General features: G+C 34.9%; 2 protein-coding genes across 3 annotated transcripts in view; one reads left to right on the forward strand and one right to left on the reverse strand.

Moving 5' to 3' along the window:
• LOC144840212 (sorcin-like) overlaps positions 1–6,483 on the reverse strand; it is a 134,448-nt gene extending 127,965 nt beyond the window's left edge. Inside the window, exon 1 of the mRNA XM_078695945.1 lies at positions 6,474–6,483. The gene's annotated coding sequence lies outside the window, so the exon portion shown is untranslated. The remainder of the gene's footprint in view (positions 1–6,473) is intronic.
• LOC144840204 (guanylate cyclase 32E-like) overlaps positions 1–14,094 on the forward strand; it is a 34,732-nt gene extending 20,638 nt beyond the window's left edge. For both annotated transcript variants that reach the window (XM_078695933.1, XM_078695932.1), the window contains exons 5-21: positions 321–523; positions 1,100–1,235; positions 1,775–1,911; positions 3,105–3,289; positions 4,619–4,721; positions 5,550–5,723; positions 6,201–6,305; positions 6,647–6,718; positions 6,821–6,986; positions 7,141–7,290; positions 7,533–7,716; positions 8,549–8,593; positions 9,341–9,481; positions 9,922–10,045; positions 10,373–10,616; positions 10,940–11,038; positions 11,252–14,094. In XM_078695933.1, the coding sequence (XP_078552059.1) occupies positions 321–523; positions 1,100–1,235; positions 1,775–1,911; positions 3,105–3,289; positions 4,619–4,721; positions 5,550–5,723; positions 6,201–6,305; positions 6,647–6,718; positions 6,821–6,986; positions 7,141–7,290; positions 7,533–7,716; positions 8,549–8,593; positions 9,341–9,481; positions 9,922–10,045; positions 10,373–10,616; positions 10,940–11,038; positions 11,252–12,066 (3,083 nt within the window). In that variant the 3' untranslated portion in view covers positions 12,067–14,094. The remainder of the gene's footprint in view (positions 1–320; positions 524–1,099; positions 1,236–1,774; positions 1,912–3,104; positions 3,290–4,618; positions 4,722–5,549; positions 5,724–6,200; positions 6,306–6,646; positions 6,719–6,820; positions 6,987–7,140; positions 7,291–7,532; positions 7,717–8,548; positions 8,594–9,340; positions 9,482–9,921; positions 10,046–10,372; positions 10,617–10,939; positions 11,039–11,251) is intronic.
• Positions 14,095–16,668: the final 2,574 nt, after the last annotated feature.

The raw sequence follows: 16,668 nt of genomic DNA on the forward strand, positions 1-16,668 counted from the left end.
GTTTTCGATCGTGCATATCCATAGGCCTCCGCTGTGAAATATATGCCCAATCGCGAGGAAGGCCGGGTCCAAATAATGCGCCGCACGTGATACAATCAACCAATCAAATGAAAGGATACACTATGGAGTGTCATACACTTTAAATACTGATTTATTTATTTTTTTTTAATTTGATATATTAGGATGTTCGATACTGTAAGGAAACAAAGGAAAATGATTTTTTAAATGTATTTTGAAATAATGAATATTATTAAATCCATTGTCGGTCACTGTTTCTATTATGATATTTTGAACTAAGTAGGATTTCGTCTATTTTCTAGATCCATACGATTTGGCGAGGTCGCCTAAACTAGAAAAATATCTCCAGTCAATGTTGCTACTTTACCAAACGCCGCCGACAAACCCAGACTACGCTAAATTCCAGGACGCTGTCATTTATTATCTGGAAAAGGCTCCATTCAATTTCAACTTCTCAAATATCGTTCGTGCGAGTGAGGACGCCATTGGTGAACCTAGAATTATGGTAAATCATTTTTATAGTTCTTACTAGCGACGCAACGTAACGCAACGCTATGACGTATTGACGCAAAGTGCTGTATTGAGCATGCAATCACAAGTGGGAACCGACGACGCGACAGTGCTGAAAACATCGCAGGTTTGATTTCACGCAGGCGGGGGCAAACATCATTATTGGAAGGGAATTTTCTTTCGTTGCGTAGATTGCGTTACGTTGCGTCGCTAGTGGTAACCAAGCTTAATGTGTGCCACATCCTACGATGTACAATATCATGCAGTTCCACATTTTCCATGATGAAACAAATGCTATACTAAAATGATCAAATCATCTCGTTTAATGCATCATTAACAATTTAATTTCTTGGTTGTTTTTTTTCCGAAAATATTCTTCATACCCACTAACGTGCTTAAACGGCCACAACATTGCGCTTAGTATACTTATATTTTCTCATACACAACTTTCAAGGGGGAGGGGGTTAGTGCACTTAGCACGTATTCCATTCGTCAGCTTTTGCGAATTATTCTTTGTGAACTTTTAAAAATCAAGATTGTTAGTACCAAAAACGTTTTTTGTATATTTCAGGTCACCGAAGAAGCTGCTAATTTATATGACGCTGTGATTGAATACGCGCATGCGCTCAACCAGACATTAGCAGAGGGTGGCTCGATAACAAATGGAACAGCTATTATGAACAAGATTTTCAAACGATCTTATATGAGTAAGAAGTTATAGTTTGGATTAAAATATTCCTAAAACTATATAATAAAAATAAAAATATATAAGTATATGTAATCAATGGGCAGATTACTATCATGCTACAATCGTATTAACTATTATTACTTCTGATAAAAAAAATACACTAGGACTATTGCTGACCTGGTTTTTTGTATCGTTAGAAAACTCAGTGTTAATCTCACTCACTTTAATCGTCTGGTGCGATATAATGGTTTAAATTGACGCATCCAATATTGCCAGATGTAGTTATGGTTTATTAAACAGAGAATATACTCACAGACAAAAAAAACAAGCAGCACTTTTAAAAGCAAATGCCCTGATCTATATAGAGTAGGGCTGTATATAGATTATGCTTAATTCTGATAGGCGGACACAACGGAAAAACGTATTTAAAATAACAGTATACCCTATCACAGCTGCCGCGGATATTCGGCGAAACGTAAATTGGTTAGTCTTCATTCACGTACGTCGTACATGGAAAACAAAATGCATAAACATGACATCATTTTTACGTTTATCTAGGCGTAGCGGGTTACACACGTTATATTGACGTAAATGGCGATGCAGACGTAAACCTAACGGTGATGGCACTTCAAAATACGTCAACTGGATACGCAGTGATCCCCGTCGCCATCTTCCAAGAAGCAAATGGTAAACCAGTAAGTCACAGTGTGCACCAGTACGAAGAAACTATGTCCCCATACAAAGATCTGGTATAAGATTTCCACGTACTTTCGAATTGGATTAAATTGCTCGTAGACGATTATAACAATCCTATCCAAACACTGTCTTGTGTAATTAAGTTCAAATGTCAACAAAAATCAACACCCATTACGATATAAAGTTGTTCTAATTAGATGCCTCTAGCAAGATCATCCATTTTTAACAGCTATCAACTATACAATACACGTACGTATTATAGTACGAGGTCATATTTAATACAATATACATAGTTATCTAATTATGAGATGAGACATTCGACGTTTAGACATTTATACTAGCAAAAATTGGAGACTGTTATTGCCAAACTTGAAGTTTGCCAACTAAAGTTTGTTAGCGTAGAATCGGGCTTATACTAACAAACATTGGAGACTGTTATTGCCAAACTTGAAGTTTGCCAACTAAAGTTTGCTAGTGTAGACTGAGGCTTATACTAACAAACATTGGAGACTGTTATTGCCAAACTTGAAGTTTGCCAACTAAAGTTTGCTAGTGTAGACTGAGGCTTATACTAACAAACATTGGAGACTGTTATTGCCAAACTTGAAGTTTGCCAACTAAAGTTTGCTAGTGTAGACTGAGGCTTATACTAACAAACATTGGAGACTGTTATTGCCAAACTTGAAGTTTGCCAACTAAAGTTTGCTAGTGTAGACTGAGGCTTATACTAGCAAACATTGGAGACTGTTATTGCCAGACTTGAAGTTTGCCAACTAAAGTTTGCTAGTGTAGACTGAGGCTTATACTAGCAAACATTGGAGACTTGTTGAATATGCAATTTTATGTTACATAATAGTTATTCACTTTTACCAAAATATTGGATCGAAAAAAAAAATTACCTTAAAAAGCTAAATTTAAAGCAAAAAAATAGTCAAATTGGCTTTTAAAAAATTTTTTTTCCTACGAAAGTGATTCACTTTCATTTCATTTCAACAACATGGACTATTCAACGTCTGATTTTTATTAATCTTCATTTTTCATGATTTTTAGGGACAATATATCTTTAAGACTTTTATTGCCAAACTAAAGTTTGCTAGAGTAGTCTAGGCTAAATCATCATTGTATTTATCAAAAGTCTTACATTTATTTGTATACTATATTGAGTACTATTTAATAACTTACTTACCTTTAGGTATATACTGCGAAAGAAGGGACCAAGATCCTTTGGATTGCCGGCGCACCTCCGATCGACGAACCCGAGTGTGGATTTTATGGACAGTTCTGCATTCGGTCCACGAGTATTCGACTTAAGGTGATCGAAGGGATCTTGGGCGGACTGACACTCATATCAATTCTGGTAGTTTCTGTCATCTACAGGTAAACGATAATTTTAAAAACTTTATATTCTTTCTAAAACCTAAACTCCACTTAAACGTCATGCTTTGTGCAAACTTTCAAAAAACAGTTTTCTGCAAGTTTGTGAATTAGTCTACATCAGCAAACTTTGGAAAATATTTCTGAAAAACGTTGAAGACAAAAGTGGTAGCTGAATGTAGGGTGTAAAAAAGGAAAAAAGGAATCTACAAGTAAGAGTCTATCTATTAATTGCAATCAAATTGTAATAAACATGGCCATTACTATTTACTTACTTATAGAGTGATTACTTACTCTGAGAGCAACGAGTGCACCCTCTTATAGTTTTCGTAAAATATTATAAGATTCACAGTTTTTCAATAACTTATGTTATCTATAATATTAGTATTAGGAGAATAACGAATACATAAAACAAGTAATCTATCCATCGAAAAATGAAAAAGATCGATCTTGTACTAACATTCCTGATGGTGATGATGAAAATAAATATCATATCATTCAATCGTGACCACATCCCTCTTATTGTTGTATTTTTTTCTTTTATGCGATACTAATTACAGTACTGTATCATTATCTTATTTAAATGTCTTATCTCATCTGTCGTGTGTAGATTATTAAATCTTACATTCAGCCGATCGACTTGAACAGTCATGACAATTTGATGAAATATCTTCATTATTTCCCTTAAGACAAAGCAACTGTCACTACAAGGCTAATAACCATTTCTACACGTTTTCTCCATTAAAAAAACATTTAATCAATTCTATACACATTTGAAAATAATAAATGATTATATGCCTATAAATGACTGTAACGAGTGATTTCAAACATCACTGATGTGAGATAACGAACTAATTAAAATGATTTACTCCTGGTTATTTAATTAATAATTTCAATTCAATCAAAAAAATCATTTTAAAACACAGTGAGGCCTAGGAAAATCTCATTTATTTTTTCCTCCATTTAATTATGAAGATTGATGATTTTCATTAATACAGTACAAAAATTGTCATGAACTGAAGAAATTCTATAGAAGGGGTACCATTTTACGAGAAAAAAGGATCAAATGAACAAATGACGTAGAACAAAGTCTCGATAAGGGACATTAAACATTGAAATGAAATATTAAATGATAATAAATTATTTTTATGATATAGTACAAAATATGACAGGGGTATCGTTAAAAATACCCAACCTACTCGTTAATCATAAATGTCATCTATGTATTGACGTCTATTACACAATAATTGCAATCTCACAAAATTACAGAATACAAACTATACAATACACAAAGGAATACTGATCCTATAAAATGAGAATATTTTATTGCAGAAATTGGAGATATGAACAGGAGTTGGCGAGTCTGCTATGGAAGATAGAGTTTAATGAGATTAGCTTTGGCAGATCAACTTGGCCTAAGCATGCTAGCAGTAAGGTTAGTCGATGGTAGACAGTGTTTATTCATCAGGGTTAAACTACGCGCTTATCTCAATACGCGTGTGGACATGCATACATAGATGGAGAAGCGTTTCTTTAAAGTTTGATTTTATTTAATTTTATTATATTTCAGTTCATTCAATTAAAACGAAAAGGTACAATATTAAAGATATATTGTCCCCCAAAAACATGAAAAATGAAGATCAATTAAATCAGACTTTGAATATGTTATTTTGTAGTTTTAAACACTTGCGTAGAAAAACAAACCGGAAAAAAATTACCGTATGTTTTCCCTTATAAAATGACAAAATAAATGGTTAAATTCAACCATTTTTTTTTCATGCAAAATAAATAAAACAACAACATCAATAAATGTCCTATATAATCACATACTAATTATGTGATTATTCTATATTACTTATTTTCAAGTTATGAAGTACCCAGTATCACAATGCGTCATAGATGTATAGAACACATCAATATTGTTTAAAAATAGGGCTAATGACGGTAATTAAACCGTGTTTGCTAAAGGCTGATCATGTGATTACGAAACATCATACATGATAAACTGGTACTGGTACTGGTTCAAATAACCGTCTCACAGAGACATCTGGTAGCCATTGACACAAAACGAGCAAAACATGCTTCAAGCTATACATTCACACTGGTTCTGTTTCACGGAACTGAACTTCAGCGCCGTTTCGTAAAATAATTGAAAATCATATTGTAATTATTGAATAGCGCCGTATGAATGTAGCTTTAGTCATGCACATCTAAACTAAATGTATTAAAGCTATATTGTGAAATCAAGATGTTTTCTTTTCAGCTTAGTATAGTTTCACACGACAGTAATGACACGCAGCATACGACAGATGATATGTTACGTATCAATCAGAGTTACGCAAGAGCGGGAATGTATCGTGGTACAATGGTTGCCATGCGACCAGTTAACAAGAAAGCAATAGACGTTACAAGAGCTGTACGAAAGGAACTAAAAGTAGTACGTAAAGAATTTTAGTACACATTTCTAAAACCATCTTAATGTGTTCTAAATACCATCTCTTTGGTGGTTTACGAGTTTTCATTTCTACCAGAATTACAAGGCAATTTGGCAAAACATGAACATGTCTAGCTCCAGTACAACTGTTTACTTGATACTACTTACTTTATACTTGATAGCTTGATCCTTTATTCCTGGAATGGGGAAGGGTCCTCAGTCTTCTATTAAAAGATGCCACTGATGGTGCAAAGAAAACGTCAGGCTTTAGTAAATTCCAGCTGTCGATAACTCGGTTGCCAATAAAATTGCTTTCCAACGTCGGAGTTATATTTTACTTTAAAGGGATCTTTCAGAAAACAATGTATTAGTGTCACTGTTCTTGAAGCCGTCTTCTTCTGAAGACACATGACCGTCATTGACGGATACTTAGTATCGGTCTATAAAGAAATTAAATTAAAATGATTGTTTTTATTTTAGATACGAGATCTACGTCATCCTAACATCACATCATTCATTGGTGCGTGTATTGAAGCACCAAACACGTTTATTGTCACAGAGTACTGCAGTAAAGGCTGTCTGCAGGTAAGAATACGATACTGTACAAGTAAATTAAACTATAATACGCAATTACTATACAGATGAATTCCAATATCGCAATAATGTAATAAACAATGTAGGCCTATCAGTTAACTAACAGTTTAATTTTACATGAATTTCCAAAATGGAAGTATTACGCCGTTCAGTATTTACGTACGACGATGACCGGTTAAACAACACGTTTACGTATTGTATACGGTATACATTATGTAACCATTCCTTATTTACGCATAACGAAATTCGGCCGATGCAACATTCATAATCATGTTTTAGAAAGAGGAATATTTCAATTCTAAAAGTTTGTTGTTTTTGTTTTCCATATTTAGGATATTTTGGGAAATGACGACATTAAGCTAGATGACATGTTTAAAGCGTCACTGATTGCTGATGTTGTCAAGGTAACACACATTACGTCATTTCACCTTTGTAATGTTTATGAAATTGTAGATACTTATTATAGGCCTGATATCATTTTCTCTTGAACTTTATTTCATTATAAGGGCATGACATATCTACACGCGAGCGAGATAAAATCACATGGTAATTTGAAATCGGCGAATTGTGTGGTGGACAGTCGATGGATTCTGAAAATAACTGACTTTGGCCTGCACAGCTTTACAGCTGGAGAAAAGAAAGAAGATTACGGCGAGCATGCGCAATATGAAGGTAGGCTACGTATCTCAGTTTCCATCTTCGGGTCATCCGATTTTTCTTTTCAGTAAAATTTCTGAATTTATGCACACATTTTCAATTAATGAAATAAAAAAAAAATCTAGCCTCTGTTGCTATTCTTCTTTACTATTTCTGATTTGTGCTTTAGATATGTTGTGGAAAGCACCGGAGTTGTTACGCAAGCCCCATGCTCCACCAGAGGGCTCGCAAAAAGGCGATGCGTACTCATTTGGCATCTTACTTTATGAAATCACACTACGGGATGGACCATTTGGCAACAGTCGATTTAGTCCACCAGGTACAGTACTTATAAAATCATTATTTACTTATAAATTGCATCATATTACTTAATCTTGCAATTCAGAATACAATTCTACTGCAGTTCTACTTAACATTCTACTGCAGTAATGTTCTATCGTTCTAAACTATACATTCACTCAATATTTACCTTTCATCAAATGCAATTTGGCAAATAATAAAACAAAAGTTTATGACAGATACTTTACAATAAAAAACTGGTTTGTTTTTTTTATTTTTCAGAAATAATTCAGAAAGTAGAGTTCCCTTTAGACAACACCAATCCATTTCGACCAAATATCATGGTGATTGGAGAATGTCCTGAATGCATACTGAAGACCATGCAAGAGTGCTGGCATGAAGATCCTGAAAAAAGACCAGATTTCAAATCTATCAAGACCAAACTACGCACTTTACAAAAAGGAATGTAAGTACAGTACAGTAGCCGTCGCGTGATCTACAACTATAGTAGCCTACAAAGTCACTTACGACATCAAGTTAAATTCTCATTCGTACTTTAATTACAACTACGATGGCCTGACAATTAATGCATAGCATTCACCAATCCACCTGTACTAGCGATGAACAATGGGCAATCAGCTTGCTACGTAATACCGTTATGCATTACGTCATTTTCAATCACAAATAACGTAGAGTAGGCTACCAATGCTATCACAGTCTAGTACCATACGGTACATGAACAAAATTCACAAATAATAAAATATATTTTATTTTATAGGCTATAGTTCCATCAAATATAACTTACCTATAGCTTACCTTTAAAACCATTAGTAGGCCTACTTGTTGTTGAACTACGCACTCTTATACTCTTACAACAACGTCATCGAACACCAACCTACGTATTTATATGCCTACATTGAATTAGAAGCAGACGGCCACTAATTCAATTCCTAAACAATTTCTATAACTTGTACAAAAATAACTTTAACTTTCTAAAATTACCTTCCACAAAGCGCTATTGCTGCTGTACCGTGATTGCTACTAACTTGAATGGCGTTGCGTTACAGTCGTCCACTTGATCATGAGGCCTACGACGTTTTTTCTTCTTTTCAGAGTTCTAACCATTTTTGCGCTTTGTCGTCATCCGCGTTTTCTTGCAATTTATGAACGCGTTTTAAATGTTTTGGTGTATGTTGTTCGTCAATGCCGTTTCTATGTTCACGTTTTCAACATATTAATAGTTTCATATTATTGTCCCAGTTTCCTAATAATACATGTTTGTCTCGTTTACCTTAAAGTAATATATTCAGACAAGATGACACACGCAATACTGTCAAACAACGGTAAAGTCCATAATGAATTATATTAATGTAAACTATTGAATGTTCATCAAAACAATATTATATAATATATACATGTAGAACGCTTCTCATGTTGTAACTCTTACTTCTTTATCTCAAGCATGTTACAATACTTCATATTCTGTATTCATTTAGGCCTATATCTTTGAATAATATATTTATTTAATTTGAAAAACGACTAGACCTAGTTCTGTTAGATAAACATTCATGACGTCATCAGTTGTCTAATTAACTCTATGCAACCTAAAACAAATACAATTCATAAACAAGAAACATCTTTCTATATTTCCAAATCTTGTTCAAATTCGAAAATAGATATAGTGTAGACACATTATATTCAAAAGCTTGCTTTGTAACTGCCTTATTATCTTATCTAATATATCTTTGTCTGCTTTCTTATGATAAAAATCATCTTCTTTTACGAATTCTTCCTATTTAAAGCTCATCAATTTCACAATGGTTTGACAAGAAAATAGCTTGAAAGAATACAAATGTTGAGTTAATGGTGTTTTAGCTAACATTAGCCAAAGAGTTTTCAAGTATATTCTTGACCTGACTTATTTATTTGTCACTCCTTGGAATGTGCTGTGGAAGTATAATACGGCACGTACACTTTGAAACACGAAAATACGCATATAATACGAAAGACATCAAAGCGGTACCAAGCTTGCGTTGATAAAATTAGGTTTCTAAATAATAACATTTGTTGATTTTTTTATATATATTTAGGAAGCCAAATATAATGGACAATATGATATCGATTATGGAGAAATACGCCAACAATCTAGAAGAGATAGTTGATGAGCGAACTCAGCAACTCGTTGAAGAAAAGAAGAAAACGGAGAACTTACTACACCAGATGCTCCCACGGTACGCGATACATCAAGATAAATACTCTTTTGTATCTTCCCTGTCCGTCATCGTTTTATTTGCTTTGTTTCAAATTAAATCTGCAGCATATAAAAAGATAAATTAATAATTACAAATAATATTAAATGACATGACCTCATTTATACAATTTTATATAGTACAAAATTAAAATGGGGATAACACATTAAAAAACCAATAATACTAAACTTAGAGTTGTTTATAACATACTGCTGTTTATAATTCTGGACGAAAGGAAAGAACGCTGTACATTCAAGAGATTAAACTGAGTTGTCATTTCGACGTAAGGCACATCACAAGCAATAGGATGATCTATGACGTCGTGATTGGTCAATTTACTTGCGACGCGCGTACTATACGTCCTTGCGTTGCGTCCAAGTGAGAACTTTAATAAGATAGCGTTACTGTTTATTTTTATTCAGGCCTGTTGCAAATCAACTTAAGCGTGGTTACACAGTCATTCCTGAGACGTTTGACTGCGTCACCGTTTTCTTCAGTGACATTGTTGGATTCACAGCCTTGTCGTCAGAAAGCAATCCAATGCAGGTATGTGCCTTTATTTTTTCAATTATTGTACATCTACGTTCCTTATTTTGTTTCAGCTTCACACTTTCTGTACGTGTCAAAGTACATGAATGTATAATGCATGCTTGCGACAACTCCGGTATCAGAAGTGGGCTTTTCAAACTATACAGGTTCGATCCTATTAAAGGTCAATTGCACAGACGAGCGGTATTGGCAAGGTGGAAACCGCGTAGCCCTTCCGCTTCGCGTTTTGTGTAAATGGCCATAAGAAATAACATAGATTCTATATTTGTATTACCGTTACCGCTCGTCTGTGTCAATTGGCCTTAATGCTTTCATTTGTTTCAGATAGTGGATATGTTGAATGATTTGTACACATCTTTTGATGAGATAATTGGCTATTATGATGTTTATAAAGTTGAGACCATAGGCGACGCGTACATGTTAGTGTCCGGTCTTCCACTCAGCAACGGCAATAGGCATGCGTCAGAAATAGCGTCAACGTCACTACATCTTTTGATAGCCGTTAACAACTTTAAGATACCACACAGACCTAACGAAACGTTGAAACTTAGAATTGGAATTCACTCAGGTAAACAAAGCATTTGATAATTGGCTTCAAACGGTTTTTCTCTCCTCTTGATGGTTTTTCTTAAGACATTTTGCATTTAAGCTTGGTTCTCACTAGAGACGCAACGTAATTCAGTTAACCAATTACAAGCGATGGATTATTCGAACTGTCGCTTGTCATTGGTCAACTCGCTTGCGTTGCGTCGACGCCCTTGCGTTGCGTCTCTGTGGGCACCAAGCATTAGGCCGAAGTGCGACCATTGTCACATTTGACTCATCTATGAATCCTCTTACTTCAAATAAAAATATAACACTGAATAATAACTGTTACTATCAACTCTACAGGTCCAGTAGTTGCAGGAGTCGTGGGCCGCACTATGCCACGATACTGTTTATTTGGTGATACCGTTAACACGGCTTCTAGAATGGAATCAAATGGAATGCGTAAGTAAAATTACATTTGGGGTGCACACAATCGTCATGTCAAACTTAACTAACTTGCTGTGGCACTCATGGGTAAAGATTAGGCCAAAGAACCGCAGCAGCACGCCGTGTTTGGTACCGTAACGCCGACAAGTCAAGCTTTTATTTATGAAATTATTTATCACTATAGTCTCTAACATCACCACAATTTATTGCATATATTATTTATTTCAGCACTGAAAGTACATTGCAGTTTAGAGACAAAGACAATTTTGGATAATATCGGAGGTTACGAATTTGATGAACGTGGTTACGTTCCAATGAAAGGCAAAGGCGACGTACAGACATACTGGTTAGTGAAACAAGACCCAAGCTTACTGCGTACAGGTAAACCAGCTATGATCGAAGAAGACGATACAACGCATTTACCAGTGTCATCGTTACCGCGATTTCGTCGGCCATCACTCAATGATTCGACGATGGATATGCTAGATAATGCGTTAGCAGCCAAATTGGCCAAACATCCGGTTTCATCAGAAGATGCAACTGTTAGGTTTGAGACAACATCCCGACCCAAGCTCCCAACAAACCAGGCTGCATACGTCAGGACGCCATCCACGGTCAGTTTTTCTAGACCTAATAATGAAACTCAATCCAAGGTGTCATCGTTAAGCAATAACGATAAATTGCCCGGGAAAATGGTCGATATTGTCTGTCACGATCCACCGAAAAAAACAAAGTCAGGCGAATTGATTTCATTAATGAGGCATCGATCAAATGAACACCTTGCTAACCATTTTACAGAAATACAAACAAACGAGTTGAGGTTCACAAATGGATCGTATGCTACTGAAGGTAGCAAAAAAGATCCATGTAGCACGTTCGTTACGTCTTCGGGTAAGCGCGGTAGCGTAAGCGATATGGAAAGTCATAGCTCTGCTAGCGGGTATGAAGTGCCAGTTGGGCATAAAATAAATGGCACCGAGTATAGAATCTTGAGCTACGATTGCAAAGAAGATACTTTAGATTTAGGTCTAGATTGTGTTTAGATTAAATCTATCAATTAAGTAATAGTTGAGACCTATAATGAAAGGAAGTATGGAAAGATGTTATATTAATAATGAATATCGATAGTGTTTAACTATTAATAGGGAACTTTCGATTTGCGACGACCGACGACCAAATTACGTCATGATAATTCACTGTGCGCATGCTGATCAATATATTGGGACGCGTGTGTCCTCGCTCCCCATCGCGACACGAGTTTGATGGTTCGTAGGTCCAGCGACGACCGGCCGACGACCAAACTACGTCATGATAATTCACTGTGCGCATGCTGATCAATATATTGGTACGCGTGTGTCCTCGCTCCCCATCGCGACACGAGTTTGATGGTTCGTAGGTCCAGCGACGACCGGCCGACGACCAAACTACGTCATAATAATTCACTGTGCGCATGCTGATCAATATATTGGGACGCGTGTGTCCTCGCTCTCCATCGCGACATGTGTTTGACGGTTCGTAGGTCGACGACCGACGACACACCGATTGACCCACATCTCTATGATTTACCTGACCTAGGTTGGTCTTCGCAAATCGAAATCTCCCGGAATTAAAAGCGACGACATCGTACTCAATCTTTTGAACGCGTAGTAGAGCCATGTTTTCCTCTACTAGAAAATAGTAGTCTTCTACTAGAAAAAGCGTAATAACCAATTGCCCTTCACAATTTGTATTGGGAAAATCTAAAGACTGTGTAAGGAAGATAAAGAAAATGAAAATGAGGGCAAAAAACCCACTGAACGTACAAGTCAAGCAGTCGATGAAAATTTGCAACTAAAAGATTAAGAAGAAATTGAATGACTAATAATATAATATACAGTAATATGTTTTTTAAGGCAGAACCTTATGTACACTTTACGAATTAGAAGATAGGAGGATATAAATACTTCTTTCACATAATTCCTTTTATATACCGTAACATTCTAAATTCACCTATTCCGTAGTATGTGTATATTTTGTAATGTTTCTCAATGTACCTTTATTATTTATTCCAAAGATGTTTTAGTATAGTATTGTAAATAATAAACAGTTTGTTTTGACCAGTATTATAAAAAGGCAAAGCAAGTAGGGAGGATTGGTAACATATTTTGTTTGGATTTATGTGTACATAATATGGATGAAAAGCAAACATACATTTTTAGATAATTTTTATCTGTTGTTGTTTCTATGAATATCATTTCTATAAAATATATAATAACACGTTCAATGTAGCTTAATGGTTAGCATAGTTATCTGTAACAGCTTTAAATTGGTATTCAATAATTTTAAACGGCGGTACATATCAACGCATGATCTGAACATTATTTCTCCTTATCTTATTAGATAAATAGCAGAGCTAAAATTCATATCAGAAGACAATACCGTAAATCTTCTAATTGTAACCCTGGGTTATTATTCTTTGATTGCTTTTTAGGGTGGGTTACTATTAGAGTAGTGGGCTACTATTACTAATCTTAAATTAGGCATCTGAAAATATTAACCCACCCCCAACTTTTCCGGTCAGCAACTCATAGCAAAATAATAAAACAGTACGAATAAACAAATTTGGTTGAACTCTAACTTTATTTTATAAACTCAAAAACACCTACTCTCGAGATCAACATGCATTATCTCCTCATTACCGGAATATTGCTTTGTTGTATCAAAAGGAGCTGCCCTTGCTATATTTCAAGGCAGACACCGTATTTGTCGCTCACGTCATAAAGACATTGTGTGCGTACAAAAGTACCTAGTATGACACTCTCCTTTGTGCGTGCATCAAAAACCGAAATGTACATTATATTCAAAATGGTATAAATACATACACAATGCATATTTCATTATTCAACGTATGTATGATGACTTGTTGTTATTTAATGATAATTAAATCATATTTATTGATTAAAATGAGCCACGTGAGGTTTATTAGCAAACGTGTTTACATAAATATAAATGATGCAACACCGTCATAACCCAACTTTATATGTATTTAAAAGAAAAACAAAAGTTTCGTTTCATTCCTTTCAAGAACATTTATTGATGATCTCAATAATGGCAAAATAACATTATTTTATAATTAAGAAATTATTGAGAATCCTGTAGAAGAAGAAAACAAGTTTCTTGTCACTTGCAGGATCCCAATGAAAAAGATAACAAGAACAACAAACAACTATAAAGCAACAAACACATTTCAGAAAAAAATGTTTACGATTATTTTAAAGCAAGTGTTTGAAATGAAAACACTTTTAAACATTTTTTCCAAAAATAAATATGGATTTAGCGGTTTTTAAACTGTAGTAAAAGTGATTTTTCTCCAGTGATAAACTCCACAAAATAAACTAATTTTCTAATGTGATATACAGGCACAACGAAATTATATAGTTTGAAAGAAATCGTGAGATGACCAACGGGTCATAATTTCCCAGGCCAGTTATACATCCGGTTCTCTTTTCCGATTGATTCAACATTACCTTCTTTCTATTCACAAACCAGTATCCTTGACGGCCAAATTTCTAAGTATGTAAACTCGTAATTGGTTTGTTCCATGAATGAAGCGTTTGACCTGTTATCTGTTTCCATCCTGGATTAAAAGTAAAGCGGAAAAGTTTAGACATCATCCATTTTAGGAGAACAAATGTAGTAGAGTAGTAGCCTGCTAATTGTCTCCAATCCAAAGGTCCATGGTTCAATCATGGAGAATGGAGCTATAAATAGTTCCTGGTTCAACCCTGATCTATAATGTGCATGGTTGTAAATCACACTTCTTTCTACTCCACTCCCTAAGCCTAAATAATACTTAATTTATTAGCACATGATTATAGTTCAACCATCCTGTAATTGCCGAGTTACTTGCTACTGAATGTTGAAGGAAGCACACATCCAAAAGCGTACGTTGACTATCACTATTTGCACGCACCGTAAAGTGTTACAAAAATAATCATCAACGAAAGGATAGAGAAACCTGGCTCACCAGTCGTCGTCATCAACCATCCAATAAAGTGTTTTCGGGAAATATTAAAAAAAAGTCTTTTTAACCGAAAAACAATTTCAACGTGTGCAGCATTTTCATTTGAACACTGTGATCAATAACTGATAGGCCTAAATGAGTAAGACAAATTTTCCTGTAATTGTTTACACCACCAGATTGAGTACAGTATTGTTTTGTATAGCATTTTGCCTCGCTGTCACTGGCGTCACAATTTTCCCAGATTTAAGGCCCATTTACACTAGGGCGATAACGATCGACGATAAAAGATAAATATGCATTTCTCATACCTAAATCTAAAGAATTTAAAAAAGTTTTCATCCTAGAACTATAGGATTATCATTTATGCTGCCTTTGATGAAAATAATATTTCCACACGTCCAATCAAATGACTTTATGATTGGTAAGAGCAATAATATCATTACAATACAACGATTTTAATGTTTTTATTGATCATGACGTCATTTGATTGGATTGTTTAAAATATTATATTTATCAAATACAGCATACATGATTATCCTATAGTTCTAGAACGAAAACTTCTTTTGTTTTATCCAAGAAAAATGTATGTTTATCTATTTATCGTCGATCGTTATCGCCCTAATGTAAATGGGCCTTAAAATGTACGACGGATCGAATAAATCAGATATTGAAAAAATCTTGTTATAATACAGTATTTAATGACATTTTTATTAGTTTTCAGTATAAAATAAAGTACATTTATAATTATGAATGAATAGTCCTTGAATAAAACTACACAGTGTTGTTGAACAACCTTGGCTGTTTTACCCTTTCCTTTTCCTAAGCCATGTGTATTTGATAGCCTGATATATTTCATGGTCTACGGACACGTGATAATCAAATTGTTGATAAAAAGTGTTGACTTTTTCAGATGTTATTGTCATAATATAGGATTATCGGAGATAAGGATCCAAAATTTCTGAAGAAAACGATCATCTTATTCCCAGGCAACCGGGCTACATCAAGGTCTTTAAAGCCGGTTTCTCGTTGGAATAAATTGGGCGCGAGCAACAGTGTACGATATAATCGATGTATCCAAAAATTGTTAAACTATAATGAAGAATAATAGTGGTTTAATTTCAGGTGGTTTACCGAAAGTAGGAATTTACTATTTAGAATAAATTATCACTTCAGGGTGCAGTAAAAGAAACTAAGTTGACGCGTAAGCCGCAACGCAAGCGACAGTTGGAATAATCCAATGACAAGCGAAGTTATAGACAGTTAGCAATCACAAGCGAATAAGCCATCGCTTGTGATTGGTCAATTCGCTTGCGTTGCGTTACGTCCTTGCGTTGCGTCGCTAGTGGGAACCACGCTTTATTCGCTTAGGTTGTGGCTTACGTCCTTTTTTCGTTGCGTCCTAGTGTAAACCAAGCTTTAAAAGACTGAATACCACGACACGCCGGTAAAAAATGTTGTCCTCCGGTTCAAACAATGACAAATTAAGATGCGTATAAAATCAAACTGTTATAGTATGGCATTTTGTAATTATTCATTTTCACAGGGAAAAAAACGAACACAAATTTCACTCAAAGACAACATACACAGTTACATTTTACAGAAAATTGGCTTCCGATTGATTATTTTTTTTAGTTTTTTGGTT

The sequence above is a fragment of the Antedon bifida genome, chromosome 4 (assembly GCF_963402885.1).
Source record: "Antedon bifida chromosome 4, ecAntBifi1.1, whole genome shotgun sequence".
NCBI classification, from domain to species: domain Eukaryota; kingdom Metazoa; phylum Echinodermata; class Crinoidea; order Comatulida; family Antedonidae; genus Antedon; species Antedon bifida.